Source organism: Neovison vison, chromosome 13, assembly GCF_020171115.1.
Source record: "Neovison vison isolate M4711 chromosome 13, ASM_NN_V1, whole genome shotgun sequence".
NCBI classification, from domain to species: domain Eukaryota; kingdom Metazoa; phylum Chordata; class Mammalia; order Carnivora; family Mustelidae; genus Neogale; species Neogale vison.
In genome coordinates, this window is record NC_058103.1 from 127,833,947 (window position 1) to 127,858,262 (window position 24,316).

The window sequence follows — 24,316 nt, forward strand, 5'->3', positions numbered from 1 at the left end:
ACACACAAATGAACAATTGGCAAAGAGCAACTTGTTCTTATAATTCCACTAGGCCCAAGTTGATTTTTTTTTTTTTTTACTTTGATGGATCAAAGAGAAGCTTCTCAGTGCCTCCCCAATTTTTTCTTTTCCATTTTCCCCCAGGGAAGTGGGCATCAGGCACATTCCAGGTGGACTCTGGAGAACCTCTGTGGATTCTAGATCCCTATTATCTGGCATGAGTCAACCAAAAAACTATGTCCCTTTGGTTTGGAAAGAACTTATAACAGAAAATGAAAACCATTCTGGTCCAGTTCATGAACTGCATTAGGAAAGCTGCACATTGATAAAAGTGCATAGCTTAAACATATCATAGAGAGGGAAAAAATCGTCCAAGGAACACAAAGCAGGAGCTGAGACTTCACACCCAAGTTGGAGCAGACTGGGTCCATGGGGGTGTGTGAGTGTCTGAGTGTGTGAATGTATGTGTGTGGGTATATGTACACTTACAGAAGGGGAGCAGATAGAAAGAACTATATTATTCTTCAGTCAAGAGCCCTAAACCTAATGGCAGATATAACTTAGGCATATACTTGGTCTGTCTGAAGAGCTTTTCATGTTTACAGATAAAGGGAGGAACTTTTGCATCCTCTGAGGGTTTTTATCTCTTCTCCTCAGGCCTACACAAACAAATTATGTGTATACAGAAACATGTGATGTATCTGGAAATTAGGACCCCATGGCCTCTTCTTTCCAATTTAGGATGAGAGGCACATTGACTATGTGTTGTTCTTATGTGGGGCAATGGTCTAGAACCCACAATTCCTCCCTCTCTGGAACTGCTTCTTGTAGTGTGTCCCAAAACCTCACCAAGAACCAACTGAGTTATAATATCAGGCCCCAGAATGTGGCCCTGACAGTCCATCTGTCTTTCATACTTGATAATGGGACATTCGGCAGATCTCTGGGTTAGCAAAGATGTATGCTGAGCACAGGTATAGTGTCCATTTACTTCTTGTTGGGGAGAAGCAGATAGATTTACTAAAATGAATTGTGTGTCTGCTCTGAAATTGTCCCTCTTTATCTTTCTCAGAAAACTACAGTGGTAGCTGAAGAAATTATTCAACTCTGGATATTCCATTGAGGCTGCATTCATAACTGATTTATTATGTTTTGTCTTTCTATGTTTGTTTTCTGCTTGGCTTTTAATTGAAATTTTTGTAAAAATTAATAGACATTTAAGTATCACACATAATTCAATAATATTTCCCCAGGAAATGATGTAACTTGGCATTCATATTAGAAAAATATCTTTGTGTCTTTTGATTGCTTCAGGTTAATCATTTTTATTTCTTTGCAGTGAAATGTTAATTTGCTTAGAATTATAAGTGTTTCTTGGAAAATGATCTCAGTATTGATGTTTCTATCAACCATCTTGAATACTGCTACAAGAGAACACCACAAAACACTCTAATAATTAAAAGGAGGTTTTCATATGGACTCAATAGAATCTCCTTTTCAATCTTCTTAAGTAAAAATGGGACTTTCATTATGATCTTTTCATTAAACAAACACTAATCGATTGCTTATCACTAAATAACACTGGTAAACAAGAGAGAGAGATTCTATAACCCAATCATTTTATTGGTCTGAATAACATATTAGCAATTATAGGAATGAATTAATAAGAGTTGTTGAGAGGGGCATAGTGAGGATTTCCTGGTAAACTAAATGATTTCTAAGCTGAGATTCAAAGTAAATGGAATTACTGGGATGCAGGGGAAAAGAAAAGTGCACCTAGGCAGATAAATAGAGATTTACTGGCCCAAGGGAAAAGGTCTTGGTATATCTGAGGACTTGGGGAGACTCTGATGTCCAGAGTGCAGACTTCCTTTACAAGGGGCAAAGGGCATTGCATGCAGAACGATATAGACCATACTAAATTTATGACAATAATACAAGAGTAGCAAGATGTTGGTGAAGGATTATAAGGAGAGATATGTTGGATATTTGTGTTTTAGAATGATCTTTTTTTTTTAATTTTTTTCCAATTTATTTATTTTCAGAAAAACAGTATTCATTATTTTTTCACCACACCCAGTGCTCCATGCAAGCTGTGCCCTCTATAATACCCACCACCTGGTACCCCAACCTCCCACCCCCCCGCCACTTCAAACCCCTCAGACTGTTTTTCAGAGTCCATAGTCTCTCATGGTTCATCTCCCCTTCCAATTTACCCAAAAGCACATACCCTCCCCAATGTCCATAACCTTCCCCCCTTCTCCCAACCCCCCTCCCCCCAGCAACCCACAGTTTGTTTCGTGAGATTAAGAGTCACTTATGGTTTGTCTCCCTCCCTATCCCATCTTGTTTCATGGTAGAATGATATTTTTGATGATAGGACATAGAATTGTCTGGAGTGGGAAAGGGTTAGTTGTTAGGAGACAGATGGGAGCTGTAATAGAATCTGGCATTTGTGGGGAAAGGAATTAAGAACAATGCAGGAAATGAGGAAGGGAAAAGGAGGAGTCACAGGTAGCTTCTGTATTTCTGCCTTGCCTAGTGAGAAGGACTTGACTTTGGTGAGAGAAGAGTAGGCATTGGTGTGGGGGAAGATGATAGTTCCAATCTGGACATGGTAATTTCAGGTGCCAAAATGCTGAATCCAGAATGCTGAAGAGTGAAGGTTAAGCGGAGGTGGGGGACAGACGTGTTCTCAACAGGATGTTGCCTAGAAAGGACACAAAGAAATGATTTTGGAATAAATTGTCTAATGCATTAAGTGTGCACCCTCTCCCAACTCTTTAAGGAATCTCATGGAATCTTTAGTAATAACTTTTATGGTGTGGCTTTGTTTTAGTGGGAGGAAGCAGAATGTCATAAAATGATTTCTTGTGTTTGTTTTCTGGGTTGGCACAGCCTAACTGCTGGAGTCATGAAAGGATAAGATCAACATAAAAATATCAAATAAAACATAAAATACAAGGTTGATATGCTAAAATAATGCTATAAAATAGAAATATAAAATTGTTACATAAATTTATGTATGAAAGTTTATGTTTAGCTCTGTTACTATTAAAAAAACAAAATGACTATATATCTGCTTGAGGGTAGATTATGTTTCCCTTTATTTTAAACATAAAACATATAGATGAACTCAAGCAATAGTAGCTCATTGAGTAATGGTCTATCACAGAATAGATGTGCATGTCTGTCTCCTCTATAAATTAATATGTTTGTTTGTCTTTTTCCAGTGATCAGTAAAAGGTCCTGCACAGCCATGGACAAAATAAAATTTATAAAAATTAAGTTTAAGAACACCAGCATTTTGACCTTTTTTCACAATTTGATCTTATTGTAGTTGTATATTTTTATTCAGGTCATACATTTAACAAAATTATTTCCCTGAAATATTCTTTAATCAAAAAAAGTTGTTTTACTTTTGATAATATTTTATTACAGGTGATTATGTTGTCATGACCATATATTTTGAATTGAGTAGAAGAATGGGATACTTCACTATTCAAACATACATTCCCTGTATATTGACTGTGGTTTTATCCTGGGTGTCATTTTGGATAAAAAAAGATGCTACACCAGCAAGAACAGCATTAGGTGAGTTTCAAAAACAAAAACAAAAACAAAAGTCTCCCGTCATTTTATATAATATTGATACAGAATAAAAATTCTTCCAGTGTAAGAGATTTAGTTCAAATGTAATTGATCTAATTTGAAGGCTACTTAAACTGTGCTTAGATTGTTTCAAGTAGTCAAGTTAGACTCTTTCCGACAATAGAGTTCCAAGTGTGCCACTTAAAATAAGCTGGGTTAGAGATTAAGAATAAATCAATTGCATCATCTGATACTATGCTCTAAGGATGAACTCATCATAAAAATACTGTCACATCCTGGGAATCTGCCACACTGAAAAGTCTCATTACATTAGTGTAAAGGGACACAGCTTTTCATATACTTTTGAGGACTAAAGACATAATATCAGTAAAATAGTCTTTCAGTAACAAAAGTTCTGATTGCCTATAGCAACTTTACCATTAAAAAAGAAAGTGATCATTTTTTCCAGCTACAATCTACACACTAAATCTCAAAGTCTTTTCATGAATTATCCTCTGATGCCCAAAGTCCTCCTAATAAAACACTAAATTCCAGGGGTTTTAGAATTATGTAACATTTTTATACCAATCTTTCTTTATGATAGGAGCATTACTTAACTTTCAATATTTTTATGTATGAAAACATATAATGGGTAAGAGTGATATAAAGGTTGTGTCTGCTTTAACATGTTTTTCAGAAAAGAGGGCATTTTCTCAATTTCAAAATCTTTGCAAATGTCTCATATTTTTTTCTGTATTTGTTACTTTATTCTTTGTTTGTTCAACCAACATAGTACTTTTTGAGCAAGATAAATAGCCTGTAATACCTCCACCAGTGTTAGTTTTGCAACTAGAAAATACACAATAGAATTGATAAAGTATTCAGCAAAGTAACTATTTAGTAACTATTTTTGAGGTTATGAACTCACAATTGGTCAGGTGCCATAGTAAGCATGACTTGAAAAATCAGCTCTCAAACAATATAATATGTAGTAATGGTTGCACAATGTGAAGTTATGAAAGTCCTGTCAAAGAGTCACCATGGTGGCATTAAGGAGATAGAGATACTAGAAATACATAATGCTTGAAGATAATGGATTTACAGTCTAGAAGAGTAGAGAAAAGTCATTAACATCAGAATATTTGGTTAAGACACCAGAAAAGGCTATGCCTGAGACTGAAGGGGTACTCTAGAACCCCTCTAAATAAAACTTAAACCAAACCATAACAAGATCAAGGAGAACCATCAGTAGATTAACTGCCATAAGAAAGCATTTAACATGGCTTAAAAAAGGATGATACATTTCATAATCTTTGTATTGTATCATCCACAATATTGAGTATGCAATAAAAATTATTCAGTATTCTTAGAAGCAGGAAAATGTGACCCATGATAAAGACAAAAAATAGTCAATATAAAAAGAAAAATCTGGTGTTGAATCAGCAGACATGAGTTTAAAGCAACTTATTATAACAATGGTAAAGTTCTTACAGGAAAATATAATGTCAGTGAATGAACAGATAGTTAATCACAGCAGGTAAAGTATATTAAAAAGTAAACTCTAGAATGAAATGTATAATAATTAAATTGAAAAATTCACTAACTGAACTTACTAGTAGATTGAAGATGGCAGAAGAAAAGATCATGCATAATTGAAACCATCATATAAAATTTATCTAATATGAAGAAGAGAGGGATGAAAAGATTTTAAAAGATGTAGAAAGCCTCAATGATCAGTAGGACAATATGAAGATGTATAACTATAACTTGGGTTCTAAAATGAGAAGAGAAAATGAATGAGATATATATTTTTTTTAATAAATGAGGTTAAAGTCAGACATTGCCAAATGTTGTCCATGATCCTCACTCCACAATGAGCCTCACTACATTGTGAGGTAGATATAGATGGGTAACAGAAGTGCATCACATTGGATTTGCTTTTACTGTGTAATGGGGATAATAATAACATGAGCTTTGAAGAAGAGGAGCAAGATGGCAGAGTATTAGGAGACCTAAATTTCATCTGGTCCCAGGAATTCAGCTAGATAGTTATCACACCATTCTGAACATCTACAAGCTAAACAGGAGATCAAAGAGAAGAATAGCAACAATTCTAGAAACAGAAAAGCTAACACTATCTGGGATATAAGACATGCAGAGAGGTGAGTCTGAGGTGATATACAAGAAGATAGGCCACAGGGGGAGGGGCTGGATCCCAGAAAATAGTAGAGCATCAGAGCACAAAATTGGAACTTTTAGAAGTCTGCTCCATGGAGGGACATCACTCCAGAGGCTAAGTGGGGGTTAGAACCCTCATTGGGATGGGTGTGGTCTCAGGACCCACAGGGTCACAAAAAGACCAGGGGTGCCTGAGTGTGGCAGAGCTCCCAGGTATTGGAGCAGGGGAGCCACCTGCAGTGATGGAGCCAAGGAGGAGGCTCTCAGCTCAGGATTACCTTAAACTGTTATCTGAGGCACTGTCAGGCCACTAATCTTCAAGCAGGGGATCCACAACTGGCAGATCCAGGGAGACCTCCTCTCTCTCCCCAAAGAGGAGTGGTACAAGAACATGCCACAGGAATCTGCTTGGTTTGGAGACTCCAAATGGGCCCGGCCATGTGCCAGAGATAGGAAGGCTCAGTCATAGTCTGGGTGAACTTGGAATATGGCTGGAAACCAGGGAGACAGGAGTGTTTGACTGCTTTTCTCTGAGGGAACACTGAAGGGGGGGGGCAAGCTCTCAGCTCCTCCAGGCTGGAGATTGGGAGGCCACCATCTTTATTCCTGTCCTCCATACTTGTACAGAAAGGGTTCAGAGAACAAAAGTTACTGAGAGCAAAACAGCAAATTACTGAACATGGCCCCTGCCAAGGGTGGTGCAATTCTACCTTGGGCAAAGACATTTGGGAATCATTGCAAATCCCCCAGAAGATCAGCAAGAACATCCAGCCAAGATCAAGTTTACTGATCAATGAGAATTGCAAAACTCCAGATCTAGGGGAATATAGCACATTAGAATTCATCGCTTCCCCCCCATGATTCTTTACTTTTTCAAAGTTAAACATTAAAAATTTTATTTTTTTATTATTCTATTTTTTTATTTTACCTCTTTCCTGTTTTAACATATTTTAATTATTTCATTTTATCAATACCTTTTAAAAATCTTTTTTTAATTTTCATTTTTATAGTCATATTCTCTCTCTTCATTGTATTTAACCTTATTTTTTGTATACATATAAGCTTTCCTTTCTTTAAAATTTGGGATACAGTTTCTTCTAACAGACCAAATATACCCTAAATATAGCATATGACTTTGTTCTAGTCTCCAGCCTGATCATGTTCCCTTCTTTTTCTTTCTTTTTTTCAACCAACTTCTTAGTTACCAATTCCTTTTTAAAAATCTTTTTAAAATTTTCATCCTTAAAGTCATTCCATCCTTCATCGTGTTTACTCTTGTTCATATATATATATATATATGTGTGTGTGTGTGTGTGTGTGTGTGTGTAAGTTTTTCTTTAAAATTTTGGGAGGCAGTTTCCTCTAACAGACCAAGATACACCCAAAATCAAGTCTGTGGCTCTGTTCTATTTATCAGCCTAACCATATATTTTATTTTCCCTTCTTCTCCCCCTGATTTTGGGTCTCTTCTGATTTGGTTATTGTATATTTTTCTGATCTTGTTTCTCTTTTAGCATTTTGTTCTCTTACCTGTCTATTCTTCTCTGGACAAAATGGAAAGGTGGAAAAACCAACTCAAAAAAAAAAAAAAGAAAAAGAAAGAAAACAAGAGGCAGTACCAACTGCTGGGGACCTAATCAATATGGACATTAGTAAGATGTCAGAACTAGAGTTCAGAATGGCAATTATAAAGATGCTAGCTGGGCTTGAAAAAAACACACAAGATAATAGACAATCCCTTTCTGGAGAAGTAAAATCTCTTTCTGGAGAAATAAAGAACTTAAATCTAACCAACTTGAAATTTTAAAAAAAGTTATTGAAAAGGTGCAATCAAAAGTGGAGGGTCTTACTGCTAGGACAAATAAGGCAGAAGAGAGAATTAGTGATATAGAAAACCAAATGATGAAGAATAAAGAAGCTGAGAAAGAGAGATCAACAACTACTGGATTACAAAGGGAGAATTCAAGAGATAAGTGATACCATAAGACAAAACAATGTTAGAATAATTAGGATCCCAGAAGAAGAAGAGAGAGAGGGGCAAAAGGTATATTGGAACAAATTATAGCAGAGAACTTCTCTAATTTGGGGCAGGAAACAGGAATCCAAATCCACGACGCACAGAGAATCACCTCCAAAATCAATAAAAATAAGTCAACATCCTGTTATCTAATAGTAAAACTTACAAATCTTGGAGACAAAGAGAAAATCCTGAAAGCAGCTTGGAACAGGAGGTCTGTAACCTATAATGGCAGAAATATTAGATTGGCAGCAGACCTATCCAGAGACCTGGCAGGCTAGAAGAGACAGGCCTGATATATTCAGAGCACGAAATGAGAAAAATATGCAGCCAATAATACTATATCCAGTTAGGCTGTCATTGAAAATAGAAGGAGAGATAAAAAGTTTCCAGGACAAACAAAAACTAAAAAATTTTGCAAATATCAAACCACCCCTACAGGAAATATTTTCCTCTAATCAAAGAGAGAGCATAAGAGAAATGACCAGAGGGGAACAGAGAAAATATACAGTAAGAGTCACCTTAAAGATAATACAATGGCACTAAATTCATACCTTTCAGTAGTTACCCTGAATGTAAATGGGCTAAATGCCCCAATCAAAGGGTATCAGAATGGAGAAGAAGAAGACCCATTGATATGCTGTCTGCAAGAAACTCATTTTAGAACAAAGACACCTCCAGATTTACAGTGAGGGGATGGAAAACAATTTACCATGCTAATGGACCTCAAAAGAAAGCTGGGGTGGCAATCCTTATATTAGACAATTAGATTTTCAGCCAAAGACTATAATAGATGAGAAAGGACACTATGTCATATTAAAGGGTCTGTCCAACAAGACTGTCTAACAATTTTAAATATCTATGCCCCTAATATAGGAGCAGCCAACTATATAAACCAATTAATAACAAAATCAAAGAAACACATCAAAAATAATACAATGATAGTAGGGACTTTACACCCCTTCACTTAAATGGACAGATCATATAAGCAAAAGATCAACAAGGAAATAAAGTCTTTAAATGACACACTGGACCAAATGGACATCACAGATATATTAAGAACATTCCATCCCAAAACAATAGAGTACACATTCTTCTCTAGTGCACAGGAAACATTCTCCAGAATAGATCACATCCTGGGTCACAAATCAGAACACAACTGGTACCAAAAGATTGGGATCATTCCCTGTGTATTTTCAGACCACAATGCTTTGAAGCTAGAATTCAACCACAAGACAAATATTAGAAAGAACTCAAATACATGAGGGTTAAAGAGCATCCTTCTAAAGAATGAATGAGTCAACAAGACAATTAAATGAGAATTTTAAAAAATTATGGAAACAAATGAAAATGAAAACACAACTGTTCGAAATCTTTGGAATGCAACACAGGTGGTCCTGAGAGGAAAGTATAGAGCATTACTAGCTGTTCTAGAGAAACAAAAAAGGTCTCAAATACATGACAAGGATATTCACTCTCACCAGTGTTGTTCAACATATTACTAGAAGTCCTAGCATCAGCAATCAGACATCAAAAAGAAATAAAAGGCATTCAAATTGGCAAATAAGTCAAACACTCTCTCTTCACAGATGACATGATAGTTTATATGGAAAACCCAAGAGACTCCACCCCCAAACTACTAGAACTCATTCAGCAATTCAGTAATGTGGTAAGATACAAAATCAACATACAGAAATCAGTTGCTTTCTTATACATCAACAACGAAAATACAGAAAGAGAAATAAGTGAATCAGTTCCATGTACTATAGCACCAAGAACCATTAGATACCTGGGAAAAAACCTAACCAAAGAGGTGAGGATCTGTACTTGAGGAACTACAGAACACTCGTGAAACAAATTGAAGACAGAAAAAGATGGAAAAACATTTCATGCTAATGGACTGGAAGAATAAACATTGTTAAAATGTCAATACTGCCTAGAGCAATCTATACTTTCCATGCCATCCTGATCAAAATTCCACCAGCATTTTTCAAAGAGCTGGAACAATCTTAAAATTTACATGGAACCAGAAGAAACATCGAATTGCTAAGGAAATGTTGAAAAACAAAAACAAAACGGGGGACATCACATTACTTGATTTCAAGCTTTACTACAGCTGTGATCACCAAGAAAGCACGATACTGGCACAAAAACAGACACATAGACCAGTGGAACAGAGTAGAGAGCCCAGATATGCAACTCAACCTTTCTCTTACACCATACACAAAGATAAACCCAAAATGCATAAAGAACCTCAATGTGATGCAGGAATCTATCAAAATCCTAGAGGAAAACATAGACAGTAACCTCTTCAACATCAGCCACAGCAACTTCTTTCAAGATATGTCTCCAAAGGTAAAGGAAACAAAAGCAAAAATGAACTTTTGGGACTTCATCAAGATCAAAAGCTTCTGCACAGCAAAGGAAACAGTCAAAAAAACAAAGAGGCAACCCACGGAATGGGAGAAAGTATTCACAAATGACACTACAGACAATGGACTGATATCCAAGATCTATAAAGAACTCCTCAAACTCAACATACACAAAACAGATAATCATGTCAAAAAATGGACAGAAGACATGAGCAGACACTTATCCAAAGAGCACACACAAATGGCTAACAGACACATGAAAAAATATTCATCATCCTTAGTCATCAGGGAGATTTAAATCAAAATCACATTGAGATACCACCTTACACCAGTTAGAATGGCCAAAATTAGCAAGACAGGAAACAACATGTGTTGGAGAGGATGTGGAGAAAGGGGAACCCTCTTACACTGTTGGTGGGAATGCAAGTTGGTGCAGCTACTTTGGAGAACAGTGTGGAGATTCCTTAAGAAATTAAAAATAGAGCTTCCCTATGACCCTGCAATTGTACTACTGGGTATTTACCCCAAAGATACAGATGTAGTGAAAAGAAGGGTCATATGTACCCCAATGTTCATAGCAGTAAAAACCACAATTGCCAAACTGTGGAAAGAGCCAAGATGCCCTTCAACTGATAAATGAAAAAAAAAGATATGGTCCATATATGCAATGGAATATTATGCCTCTATCAGAAAGGATGAATACCCAACTTTTGTATCAACATGGATAGGACTGGAGGAGATTATGCTGAGTGAAATTAGTCAAGCAGAGAGAGTCAATTATCTTATGGTTTCACCAACTTGTGGAGCATAAGGAATAACACTGAGGACATTGGGAGATGGAGAGGAGAAGTGAGATGGAGGAAATCTGAGGGGGAGATAAAATATGAGAGACTGTGGACTCTGAGGACAAACTGAGGGTTTTGGAGGGGAGAGGGATGGGGGTTGGGTGAGCCAGTTGGTGGCTATTACAGAGGACACATTATTGCATGGAGCACTGGGTGTTGTACATAGAAAACAAATTTTGGGTCACTGAAAATAAAATTAAATTAAATTTAAAAAATACACAATTGAACCCTATCTCTAGGAGTTGGAGAAAGAACAGCAAATAAAGCCTAAACCCAGCAGAAGAGAAACCATAAATATCAGAGCAGAAATCAATGAAATTGAAACCAAAATAACAGTAGAAATCAATGAAACTAGGGGCTGATTCTTTGAAAGAATTATAAGGTTGATAAACCACTGTCCAGTCTTATCAAAAAGAAAAGAGAATGGACCCAAAGTAATAAAAATAGTGAATGAAAGAGGAGAGATCATAAACAACACCAAAGAAATACAAAAAGTTATAGGAATATATTATGAGCAACTCTATGCCAGCAAATTTGACAATCTGGAAGAAACAGGTGCATGCCTAGAGATGTATAAAGTACCAAAACTGAACCAGGAAAAAGTAGAAAACCTGAACAGACCCATAACCAGTAAGGAGATTGAAGCAGTAATCAAAAATCTCCCAAGAAACAAGAGCCCAGGGCTAGACAGTTTCCCAGAGGAAATCTACCATACATTTAAAGAAGAATTAATACCTATTCTCCTGAAACTGTTCCAAAAAATGGAAATGGAAGAAAAACTTCCAAACACATTTTATGAGGTCAGCATTACCCTGATCCCAAAACCAAAGAACCCTTCAAAAAGAATTACAAACCAATATCCTTCATGGACATGAATGCAAAAATTCTCACCAAAATACTAGCCAATAAGATCAAACAGTACATTAAAAGGATTATTCACCATGACCAAGTGGGATTTATTCCTGGCCTGCAAGCTTGGTTCAACATCTGCAAATCAATCAGTGTGATACAATACATTAATAAAAGAAAGAACAAGAATAATGATATGCTCAATAGATGCTGAAAAAGCATTTGACAACGTATGGTTCCTTTCTTGATCAAAACTCTTCAAAGTGTAGGGATAGAGGGTACATACCTCAATATCATAGAAGCCATCAATGAAAATCCCACAGCAAATATCATTCTCAATGGGGAAAAACTGAGAACTTTTCTCCTAAGCTCAGGAACACAGCAGGGATGGTCACTATCACCACTGCTATTCAATATAGTACTAGAAGTCTAACCTCAGCAACCAGGCAACAAAAAGAAATAAAAGACATCTGAATTGGCAAAGAAGTCAAACTCTCACTATTTGCAGATGATACGATACTTAATGTGGAAAACCCAAAAGACTCCAGTCCAAAACTGCTAGAACTCATACAGGAATTCAGTAAAGTGTCGGTATATAAAATCAATTACACAGAAGTCAGTTGCATTTCTATACACCAACAACAAGACAGAGGAAAGAGAAATTAAGGAGTCGATCCTATTTACAATTGCACCCAAAGCCATAAAATACCTAAGAATAAATCTAACCAAAGAGGCAAAGAATATGTACTCAGAAAACTATAGAATACTCATGAAAGAATTTGAGAAAGACACAAAGAAATGGAAAAACATTCCATGCTTATGGCCTGGGAAAGCAAATACTGTGAAAATGTCTATACTACCCAGAGCAATCTACAAATTCAATGTGATCCCTATCAATATACCATCAACTTTTTTCAAGAAATGGAACAAATAATCCTAAAATTTATATGCAACCAGAAAAGACGCTGAATAGCCAGAGGAATGTTGAAAAGGAACACCAAAATTGGTGGCATCACAATTCCAGACTTCAAGCTCTGTTACAAACTGTCATCATCAAGACAGTATGAAACTGGCACAAAGACAACCGCATAGACTGATGGAACAGAATAGAGAGCCCAGAAATGGACCCTCAATTCTATGGTAAACTAATCTTTGACAAAGCAGGGTAGAATGTTGAGGGAAAAAAGACAATCTCTTTAACAAATGATGTTGGGAAAATTTGAAAGCCACATGCAGAAAAATGAAACTGGAGAATTTCCTTACACCACACCCAAAAATAGACTAATAATGTATAAAAGACCTCAATGTGAGACAGGAATCTATAAAAATTCTTGAGGAGGACACAGGCAAAAACTTCTTCAACCTCAGCTACAGCAACTTCTTCCTAGAAACATCACCAAAGGCAAGGGAAGCAAGGGTAAAAATGAACTATTGGGACTTCATTAAGATAAAAAACTTTTGCACAACAAAGGAAACAGTTAACAAAACCAAAAGACAATCAACAGAATGGGGAAGATATTTGTAAATGACATATCAGATAAAGGGCTAGTATCCAAAATCTATCCAAAAGCTTCTAAATAGCTTAGCAAACTTAATACCCAAAGAACAAATAATCCAATCAAGAAATGAGCAGAAAACATGAACAGATATTTCTGCAAAGAAGACATCCAAATGACCAATAGACACATGAAAAAGTGCTCCACATCACTTGGCATCAGAGAAATATAAATCAAAACCACAATGATATATATAACCTCACACCAGTTAGAAAGGCTAATATTAACCAGTCAGGATATGTTTGGTGTTGGCAAGAATTCAGAGAAAGGGGAACCCTCCTACACAGTTGGTGGGAAAGCAAGCTGGTACAGCCACTCTGGAAAACAGTATGAAGTTTACTAAAAAATTTGAAAATAAAACTATCCAATGACCCAGCAATTACACTGCTGGGTATTTACCCTAAAGATGTAAAAATAGTGATCTGATGGGACATATGCACCTGAATGTTCATAGCAGCAATGTCCACAATAGCCAAAATATGGAAATAGCTTTGATGTCCATCAACAGATGAATGGATAAAGAAGATGTGGTATGTATGTATGTATGTATGTGTATGTGTGTGTATATATGTATGTATATATGTATATGTATGTATGTATGTATATATATATAGTCCAGCCATCAAAAAAGAAAAAAGAAACTGAGAAACCGAATTCTTGCCATTCACAATGATGTGGATGGAACTGGAGGGTATTATGCTATGTGAAATAAGTCAGTCAGAGAAAGACAATTATCATATTATCTCACTGATATGAGGGATTTGAGAAATAAGACAGAGGATCACAGGGGAAGGGAGAGAAAAATGAAACAAGGTGAAACCAGAGAGGGAAACAAACCATTAGAGACTCTCACTCTCAGGAAACAAACTGAGGACTTCTGGAGGGGAGGAGGGTGGGAGGGATGGGTTGGCTGGGTGATGGACATTGGGGAGGTATGTGCTATGGTAAGAAAAGAAATAATTAAAGGAAAAAAAGAAAATAGAAGAAATTGAGGTTAACAATCCCCAAATTTAGTGAAAAAATTTCTACTTACATATTCTGTAGACATGACATGGTCACATTTTTTTTAAAGTTAAATTGCATATTTATTAGAAAATCATTATTTCTATAAGAACATATCTATCATCAGTGTAGACTTTCCAAGTTTACACAGCACTTTTTCCCCATCTATAGAAAAGAGAGCCTGGCATTCTGTTTTCACTATACTGATTAAAGAAACAAGTTCAAAGAAGGTAGGTGACTTTACATGACCAAATGCTGAGAAGGCCCAGAGCAAGGCTGAGGGCTTTGACCTCCATGTCAATATCCTTTTACATATGACTAAGCTGTCCACCCTATGCTGTTAGCATCATTCTTTAGCTGGCACTGGCTAACCCTCCTGAGGAGGTGCCGGGAGGCACTGAAAAGGAGCTGTGATGCTCAGCAAAGGTAGAAACTCATGTGCACTTATCCATCATATCTAACCTATCATGGAGTATTATTACCTGGTGGATATTTTATAGTATCTTCATGCAAGCACAAAGTAGTGAGTGTTAATGTCAATATTCCTATGATTCCTGAGTCCATGTCACTAGCCTCCCTGTCCAGCAGCTCTAGCAGTTTCTGATTTTGCAGGAACTCATCTAGAAGAGAGTTAGTCTTAACTCCTCTTGTGTAATAATCATCCAGTCATTTCATTCTTCTTAATGCTTAGTAAACTCCCTTCCTTTTTATTATTGTGTTATGTTAGTCATCATACATCATTATTTTTTGATGTAGTGTTCCAAGATTCATTGTTTAAGTATAACACCCAGTGTTCCATGCAATAAATGCCCTCCTTAATACCCACCAGCAGGCTCACCCACCCCACCACCCCTTTCCCCTCTAAAACCCTCAGTTTCTTTCTCAGAGTCCATAGTCTCTCATGGTTCATCTCCCCCTCCAATCCCCCCCTTCACTTTTCCTTTCCTTCTCCTAATGTCCTCCATGTTATTGCTTATGTTCCACAAGTAAGTGAAAACATATGAAAATTGACTCTCTCTGCTTGACTAATTTCATTCAGCATAATCTCCTCCAGTCCCATCCATGTTGATACAAAAGTTGGGTATTCATCCTTTCTGATAGAGGCATAATATTCCATTGCATATATGGACCATAACTTCTTTATTCATTCATCAGTTGAAGGGCATCTTGGCTCTTTCCACAGTTTGGTGATTGTGGTCTTTACTGCTATGAACATTGGGGTACATATGACCCTTCTTTTCACTACATCTGTATCTTTGGGGTAAATACCCAGTAGTGCAATTTCTGGGTCTTAGGGTAGCTCTATTTTTAATCTTTTGAGGAATCTCCACACTGTTTTCTGAGTTGGCTGTTCCAACTTGTATTCCCGCCAATAGTGTAAGAGGGTTCCCCTTTCTCCACATCCTCTCCAACAGTTGTTGTTTCTTGCCTTGTTAATCTTTGTCATTCTAACTGATGTAAGATGGTATCTCAATGTGGTTTTGATTTTATTTTTCTCTGATGGCTAATGATGATGAACATTTTTTCATACGTCTGCTAGCCATTGGTATGCCTTCATTGGAGAAGTGTCTGTTCATGTCTTCTGCCCATTTTTTGACTTTTCCTTTTAAACCATCCATCACATATGTGTCTGTTTTTTTACTCTTGTCCACAGTCTTTGTTTAAATATTTATTATTGACTTATGTTTATAAAATAGTCAAAGTCAGAACAACACTCTTATTAGTTAGCTAATTAATCAATGAATCAACATAGTCCATATGAAGCATTCATTGAAATGCCTAAAATGTGTTAGGCACAATGCTTGATGACAAGTAAGCAAAGATGAGCAAGATACAGTTTTGCTTATAATGATCACACAATTTATTCAGAAAGACAGACATAAAAAGACTAGAAAGACATATGCAATTCCCTGTGTAAACGCAGAAACCAGGCACATAGAAGGTAAAGGTAGTGCAGATTCCCTTGTTAGCAACTCTCTTTGGGGTGCCAAAAGCAATGCCACCTCATTAAGAGAAGTACTTCAACTGGGTCCTAAAGAAAGTTTGGAGTTTAAAATTGCAAAAAGAAAAAGTAAGGAAGGAAACAGTTTATCTGCGAGGAAGAACAGTGTGAGATGTGAGACAATGTATGGAGGACTGCAAACTATCATTATTTAGAAAATACTTAAAAGTCAATTATATGGTTTCACTTATTTGTGGAGCATAACAAATAGCATGGAGGACAAGGGGAGTTAGAGAGGAGAAGGGATTTGGGGGAAATTGGAAGGGGAGGTGAACTATGAGAGACTATGGACTCTGAAAAACAATCTGAGGGGTTGGAAGGGGCAGGAGGTAGGAGGTTGGGGGAACCAGGTGGTGGGTATTAGAGAGGGCACAGATTGCATGGAGCACTGGATGTGGTGCAAAAACAATGAATACTGTTATGCTGAAAATAAATAAAAAAATAAAAATCAAAGACAATGTGAAACTGAGAATTTCTGAATAAATTGAAAGGTGTTGGCTTAATTCAGGTATTTTAACATTATTGTATGAAATATGACAAAAATTTTATGGAAATGCTTGCAAGATTATATAGACATTAAAATTTAAACTATTATTACATTTATGCAATGCCAAGAAGGATTTACCTAAAAATAGAACACTGTTGGTGTGGAGGAATTTTGTCTGGCTCCTTTTACAACTTGATAACTATTCCCTGTACAGGCATCACCACAGTGTTGACCATGACCACACTCAGCACAATCGCCAGAAATTCCTTGCCTCGTGTGTCCTATGTGACTGCCATGGACCTCTTTGTGACAGTTTGCTTCTTATTTGTCTTTGCTGCTCTGATGGAGTACGCCACCCTCAACTACTATTCAAGTTGTAGAAAACCAACTACCACTAAGAAGAAAACATCGGTGAGTTCCAGTAGCAAAGATTTTCTGGAAAAGTAGTGGAAGGAGAGTTTTTAATAAATGATCATTATTCCTTGGATCTTATGATATGTTTTATAAATAGCTACTTCAACAAGATGTCAAAAAAACAAGATATTCTGAATATATGAATATGACCCTAATGCACCTCTTTAACTTCACCTACCAGTGACATGGATTGATGTAATCACACCTCAAAGATTGCTCTTAGCTAAGGTAATATATGATGCAGATTTCCACAGAAGTTTCCTAATTATTTTTTTTTCTGTTTTTCTTATAGTTGTTACATCCAGATTCCTCAAGATGGATTCATGAGCGAATAAGCCTACAAGCCCCCTCCGTATGTATAGCCGTGAAGGTGCAAATATTTCTGAGAACTCTTACTAAACTAAGATTGAATGATATCTTAACTGTTTTTGTATGCATGTATTGAAGAACAATGAGCAATGTACATAACCCCACAAAAATTTGTATACTTTTTAAATATCCAATTTGGAAAATAAAGGAAAAAATAATCATCATCCTTCTACCTAGGGATTAGCATATACATATATATTCCTGTTTTTTAACTCAAAATACATGATGAATAAGTTTCTGTCTTATAAATATTATTTTATAAGACCATTTCAATGACTGCATTATATGTTCATGATTGATGCACAGACAATCTTGGCTGGATACTGGGCTAATTCACACCTTCTCACTTTGATACATATCCTTATCACTGCAGTTTTGTATAAACCTGTGACTATTAACTTAATACAAATTCCTAGAAGCAAAATTGCTGGACCAAAAGGGTTGCTTGGCTCCATTAGCAGTATGGGACACCCACCACTCAGAACTCTCCCTGTATTAGGTTTGATAGCCAAACAAAAATATGACTTCTGTAAACTGTTCCCTTAGCATTTCTTTGATTATTGATAAAGTTGAATATTTTGCTTATTTATTTTTACTTGCATTTCTGTTTTGGTGAATTGTTTTTATGTCTTTTGACTTTTATGAAAAATTTTTATATAACTTTTTTAACTTTTTTGTCTTTTAACCTTTTTAAAGTAACGATCTGCCAGTTATTTATACTATATATTATGTATATTGTATCTTATATAACATAAAACTTATATAGTCACATATCAAATAGTTAAGGATATTAATATGTTTTTTATTATGTAGTTTTATTTCCGTTTTTATGACAATGTTGTCACTGTCATTTCTTGTGCTTTTTTCCACATGCATCATTTTAAATCTCCTGTTACCAAATCTATCAGACTTCCCTTTTGTGGTCTCTGCCTCTTGATCAGAATGATTAATTCCCCCTCACTTTCTTTTGTGCACTTACTCTTTTGGACACTATGTTCTAAGTGTTTTCATGTACCAATTCATTTTATCCTCACAACAACCCATTCTACTGATGAGAAAACTGAAATACAGTGAAATTAAGCTCTATAAATATTGGTTAAGTTTCAATAATTTATAATATTATTATTTAATTTATTAATGCATATGGATTTTTAATATGTGGATTGAGGTAAGAATCTAACTATTGAAAAACTGAGAAATGTTTTTAAAAAATCTGATGTGACCTACCTTTTTATTATGTAACAAAATTTATTTGTAACTACTTGCATCCCTTTATACATATCAATTCACTAATTACACTGAATGTTTTATGCACCCCCCATATGTGGTTTTCTAACTGCTGATCAGTAATTTATGTTTAGTGCATTTTAACATGCTTTTTCAAGGAGCCTACTTAGTTATCTGTACTCTGCAAGTGTATCATTTTAGTTCTGACAGAAGGTGAGTGGTGAAGCCACTTTTACAGCTGTGGCAAGCCACAGAGAACATACAGATTTGCCAGCAAATGCTCCCAAATAGTAACAGACTGAAAAGTAATGGAAAAGGTTTGAAGTGGGGATGTTGTAACAGAGACAAGTCAGAACAAATAGCCGGAGGCCCAGAAAGCACATTTCACACACAGCCAGGGGGCTGGGAGTGGAAGAAGAATATTGACATCTTTGGTATAGAAAAGATACTGCCAAAAGAAAGAATTTTTTACCATAGAGAAAAAAGAAATTTTCACAAAAGAATTGTTTTTGGTTTTGGTTTTTTTTTTTTTTTAAGAGGGAAAGTGTGAGAAATACACACTTTTGTTTTTTTTTAAGAGGGAAAGTACATAGAAATACAATTCACAGAGAAAGGGCTCTAGGCCAGGTGAAAAGACACAGAGAGATCTTCAACAAAAGTTCATAAAGCAGCCGAATAAAAAGGGAGTTTTCCAAGGTTGGATGATAATTGTCCATGTCTTCAATGCGATTCTGAAAGATCCACAGGGATAGTCTAGTTAAAGGGCCGTTCCCACTAACATCTATAGAGATGGGGAGCCTCTGAGCAATGAGGGACAGGAGCCAGGCTTCACTAACAATCATGTGTGCACTTTGGGACAAGCTGTCTGAACATTTCTGTGCCTGTTTCCTAACCTGTAAAATGCAAGGCTAACCATTCCATATGTACATGCCACCCAGGAAGCATAACATTTCCGGGGAAGTCATAGGACTGCACTGTACATGTAGGCAAAGCAGGAATGAGTCAGGTTCTGCTTGGCTGCAGATGACCTTGAGGACTCATTAATTGAATTCCCCATTTTGAGCACAGTTTGAAACTTTTATGACAAATGAGAGGTATGCATTTAAAAAAGTACTGAAGCAATTTAACATACGGCTTTTTAGGGCTCTTAGCATCTAAGTTTTTTGCAATATTATAAAATGCAATTAGTTTTATTTCCAAAGAGTGAACTATAAAGATATAAATAGAACTCTCTTAATTATTAGATCAGGCTTGTATACGTTTCAACAATCATGAGTTTTTAGTTTGCTAAATGAAGAAGGGAAATAGGGGTTTCTCTTGCCCCTAGAAATCTTGCTACTTATTTGCCTACAGCTCCTCTTGTCACCCTTTAGATCTCTAGGGAGCTTCACCCACCCCCTCAGAAACTTCTGATGCCTTTTCTGCATCATCTTCCTTTAGGCCTGTCCTGCCAATAATGGCCAGCTTCTCATCTCTGTGTCACTACACAGCACCAAGTGCTGAAGAAATGAAAAATGATTGAACACTGTCCAAACATACATGCAATTATTATTTAATAAAGGCAGATTTTTCCAACTGAACCTTGCCAAAAAAAATGCAGATTCCTCAAATGCAGTGGACTACTTTTTTTTTTCAGCAACCACCCACCACCCCAGTGATTTTTTTTCCAATTTATTTATTTTCAGAAAAACATTATTCATTATTTTTTCACCACACCCAGTGCTCCATGCAAGCCGTGCCCTCTATAATACCCACCACCTGGTACCCCAACCTCCCACCCCCCCGCCACTTCAAACCCCTCAGATTGTTATATCCACTCAGAGTTAAGAATCATTAACCTAAAATGTGTCCACAGTAGAGCCTATAAAACAACAAAGTTTTTGTTTCTGTTCATTGCCTGGAGTTGTGGAGGAAGGTAGAAGCCTGTACCATGACACTCCTGACTGGCCCTTGGTATGTGTGGCATACAATTATTATCAATTTAATACATAACTCGTAGCTATTTGGAAGAATTCAAACAAGTGTCTGAGAAATTGACAAGTCTATTTAAAGCCACTTTCTCTTACTTATGAGTGAACATAAGTCATCTCCTCTCCATTGACTTTTCCACATCAGGAGGAAAGCCTGGGAAGCAGAAAATAAAACATTCCAATTGTACACACTTTTGGCTGTGACTCTTGATATGACAAGTGGTGTCTGACCACCACACACTGAAAGCTAATTTTTTTAATGTAAATTACATGTAACAAGAAGATTCTATCATCATTCTTATATAGCATAGTTTTTACTATTTACTAGTTAGGAAATAAAAAATTTATCTCTCCACATTTGAAGTGTCCTCCTTAACATTTAAGGGATTATATGCAATATGTACATATTTACCCTCAATCAATTGAAAAGCCAGAACAGAGACTTGAAATGGTTAATACATATCTGAAAATGTTCTCAACCTCCCTCATCAATAATCTGAGTTATGCAAGTTTTGAAAACTTCACCATACTTTTTTGCATTAAATTTGCAAATATAAAATTGGCAGACTGAACTCTCAAAGATCAAACTGTCCAGTACAAGGATGTGTGGGAAGAAGCATGACATTATTCTCTTTATCTAAAGGACAGACATAAAACACATCTATTGCTTGATCATCTCAGGTTGTTCTTATTGCATTTCATGATGATTTTTGTGTTGTTCTTGTTGCCTACAGAACTATTCTCTCCTCGACATGAGGCCACCACCACCTGCAATGATCACTTTAAACAATTCTGTCTACTGGCAGGAATTTGAAGATACCTGTGTCTATGAGTGTCTGGATGGCAAAGACTGTCAGAGCTTCTTCTGCTGCTATGAAGAATGCAAATCAGGATCTTGGAGAAAAGGGCGTATCCACATAGACATCTTGGAGCTGGACTCATATTCGCGGGTCTTTTTCCCCACATCGTTCCTGCTCTTCAACTTGGTCTATTGGGTTGGATACCTCTATCTCTAAATGTTGCTATAGTGATGAGTGAAGAGCACTAGGTTTCCCTCTTTACCTTTCACCCTCCCCAGACCAGTAGTGACCAACTGGAGTAAGAAGGAAGGACACTGCTCAGTTTATCTGAAGTTATACATTACCTATGAGCAGTACAGGAGTACGTGGCAAATATTTCTATTATGTATTTCACACTTACACACATGCGTACTCACACACACACACACACACACACACATTAATTGAGTTTTAAAGTGATATTCTTGCTAATCCCTTATTGAATCTGTAGTGTGGTGATGTTTATGAATGGTTTCAGATATTGAAAGCAATTGCCAATTATCGTTGCCAAGAAATCTGTAAAAGGTGAAAGCAAATATCCAAGAAGCTCTCTCTTGGGCCAAGACTCCCCTTCTATAACTTTTCTTCGCAGCCCTTGGATGTACCAGTGCCCACACTCATGGAGTCACTGTTTGCTGGGACATGCTCATGCTTGAACTCAGCCCCACATTCTCAGGCAGTCTGAGTTCAAGTGTGAACTGCAGTGAGTTTTGACCCAGTTTCCTCTCCTGTGGCTTCATTTACTCTGGTACCATCATTGTTTCCTAGCATTCCTTTATCAAATAATATCACCCTAGGCTTGGCAAGGGTGTATTTGCATCACCCACAAGTTTCCGGTTGAGAAAAAAAAATGATTTTCAAAATTCTCATGTTGCTGAATTCAATGATGTCGATTGTCTCTGAATATCAGTTACTTCTTTTTTCGAAACTACTGAGAATCAGCAGTACATTTAACTTTGGGACTAGTTCAGTTGGAGTTCAACATTTTACCTTAGTTGGGTCTTACTAGACCAAAATACAACCCCAGAATATGGGTTTTGCTTATGTTATACTATTACAGGGTCAGTGATTAACTTCATCTTGCAAAGACAGATATATACCATTTACAAGACTTTGTCTTGAAAATGTTTTCCGGAGTGTAAAAGAAATGTAGCTAGAATTTAGAAATATTTTAGGGAATATTAACTTTCAAGTCAAATCAACCTTAGTTGCAAAAACAAGGGCAATGGCTATTATCAATGATATATTTTGATGAACAAAAATTATTTTATACTTTGAAATATGAATATATAGCAAGATCCCAAAGAAAAAACAATGCCCTGAAATTATTACTCTTTTGATATTTTTATAACACAAAACTAACTTGCTTCTTGATGTTAGTTCTTTGTTATAACTGGATGCCAGTATGTACTTCACAAAACTCTTCAGAAGTTTCCCACCATTTGTAGGAAAAAAAGTCCCACCAGTTCATTAATAATGCTTTGGCATTATTAAAATTTTGGTACTAAAATTTTGGTACCAGTAGCTCTGGGCTTCTCACTTTTCTCACCCAGAAAACTGAATTAATTTTATTGGAAACCATAAAATTTTATTTTAATTATCTATTATAAATATAATTATTACTCAGCAAAAAAGGTAAAATAATATACAGAGAGAATATCTAAAAGTACTGATTTCACACAATTTATTGGATGCAGACCAGATAGAGAGGCTAGAAAAGTAAAATTAGATGAATCTGTTTATTTTATGAACATCATTAATATCAAGTGAATGCAAATATATTGGGATACAATCACCCAGTTTTCAAGGACTGAGTCCATATATAGTGTGAGATATTCAAGCCCATTGCTTTTCTTCTTGTCAACTCCCTGCCTTTTAATCTGATAATTCTACATAGGCCACAAGCCAATTCGGTTCTAGCTAGCAAATTCAGCTTAAAACATAAAATAACAATAAATACTTGTGGAGAAATAAGTTGAACCTATTGGCTTAATAAAATTTCTACTCTACTGGAGAATTTCACCTTCTAGCATCCTTGTTCTGTCTCTTATGCATAAACCACCCTCCCACACCTGGCAGTGATGGTCTGGAGGCACTATGACCAAAGGAATTGCTCCATGTCTCACCAAAGCACTGAGAACCCATGGAAGGTGGCCCAAGGTCAGTCTTCTTCAAACATAATTTTCAACTTTATGAATTTATAATATCTAAATATGATATGAATTTATAAATCTAAACATGAAGGATTTCAACCTGTTATATCTTTTAAAAAGTTCTGGAGGGAAATGAATTTTCTAGTGAAATTATTCTGGAAGAAAAATAACCCATGAATGCTTTCATAACATAAGTTTGGTCCAATTTTACCTTAAAAATGTTATTAATGCTTCTTGTTTCAAAGCCACTCAATATTCAACTTTCATTGGCAACTCTTACCTATATATAAAACATACCAATGACCTGTTTTCTGAATCCAACCATTCCTTTCTCCCTGACCTCAGTCATTCTGCTGATCTAAACATACTAGTTTATCATTCATTTTCCATGAAGGGAAACTTTCATCTCAAGAGAGTCTAATAGATGTTTACTCACAAGGTGTAA

The 24,316-nt window shown here is 36.2% G+C and overlaps 1 protein-coding gene across 3 annotated transcripts in view; it reads left to right on the forward strand.

Moving 5' to 3' along the window:
• Positions 1-23,735, forward strand: part of GABRG3 (gamma-aminobutyric acid type A receptor subunit gamma3) — a 707,159-nt gene extending 683,424 nt beyond the window's left edge. Inside the window, exons 7-10 of one of the 3 annotated variants that reach the window (XM_044232134.1) lie at positions 3,442-3,594; positions 17,114-17,310; positions 17,606-17,683; positions 21,614-23,735. In XM_044232134.1, the coding sequence (XP_044088069.1) occupies positions 3,442-3,594; positions 17,114-17,310; positions 17,606-17,683; positions 21,614-21,895 (710 nt within the window). In that variant the 3' untranslated portion in view covers positions 21,896-23,735. The remainder of the gene's footprint in view (positions 1-3,441; positions 3,595-17,113; positions 17,311-17,605; positions 17,684-21,613) is intronic. The other 2 variants (XM_044232135.1, XM_044232136.1) reach the window with 2 other exon arrangements.
• The last annotated feature ends 581 nt before the right edge of the window (positions 23,736-24,316 follow it).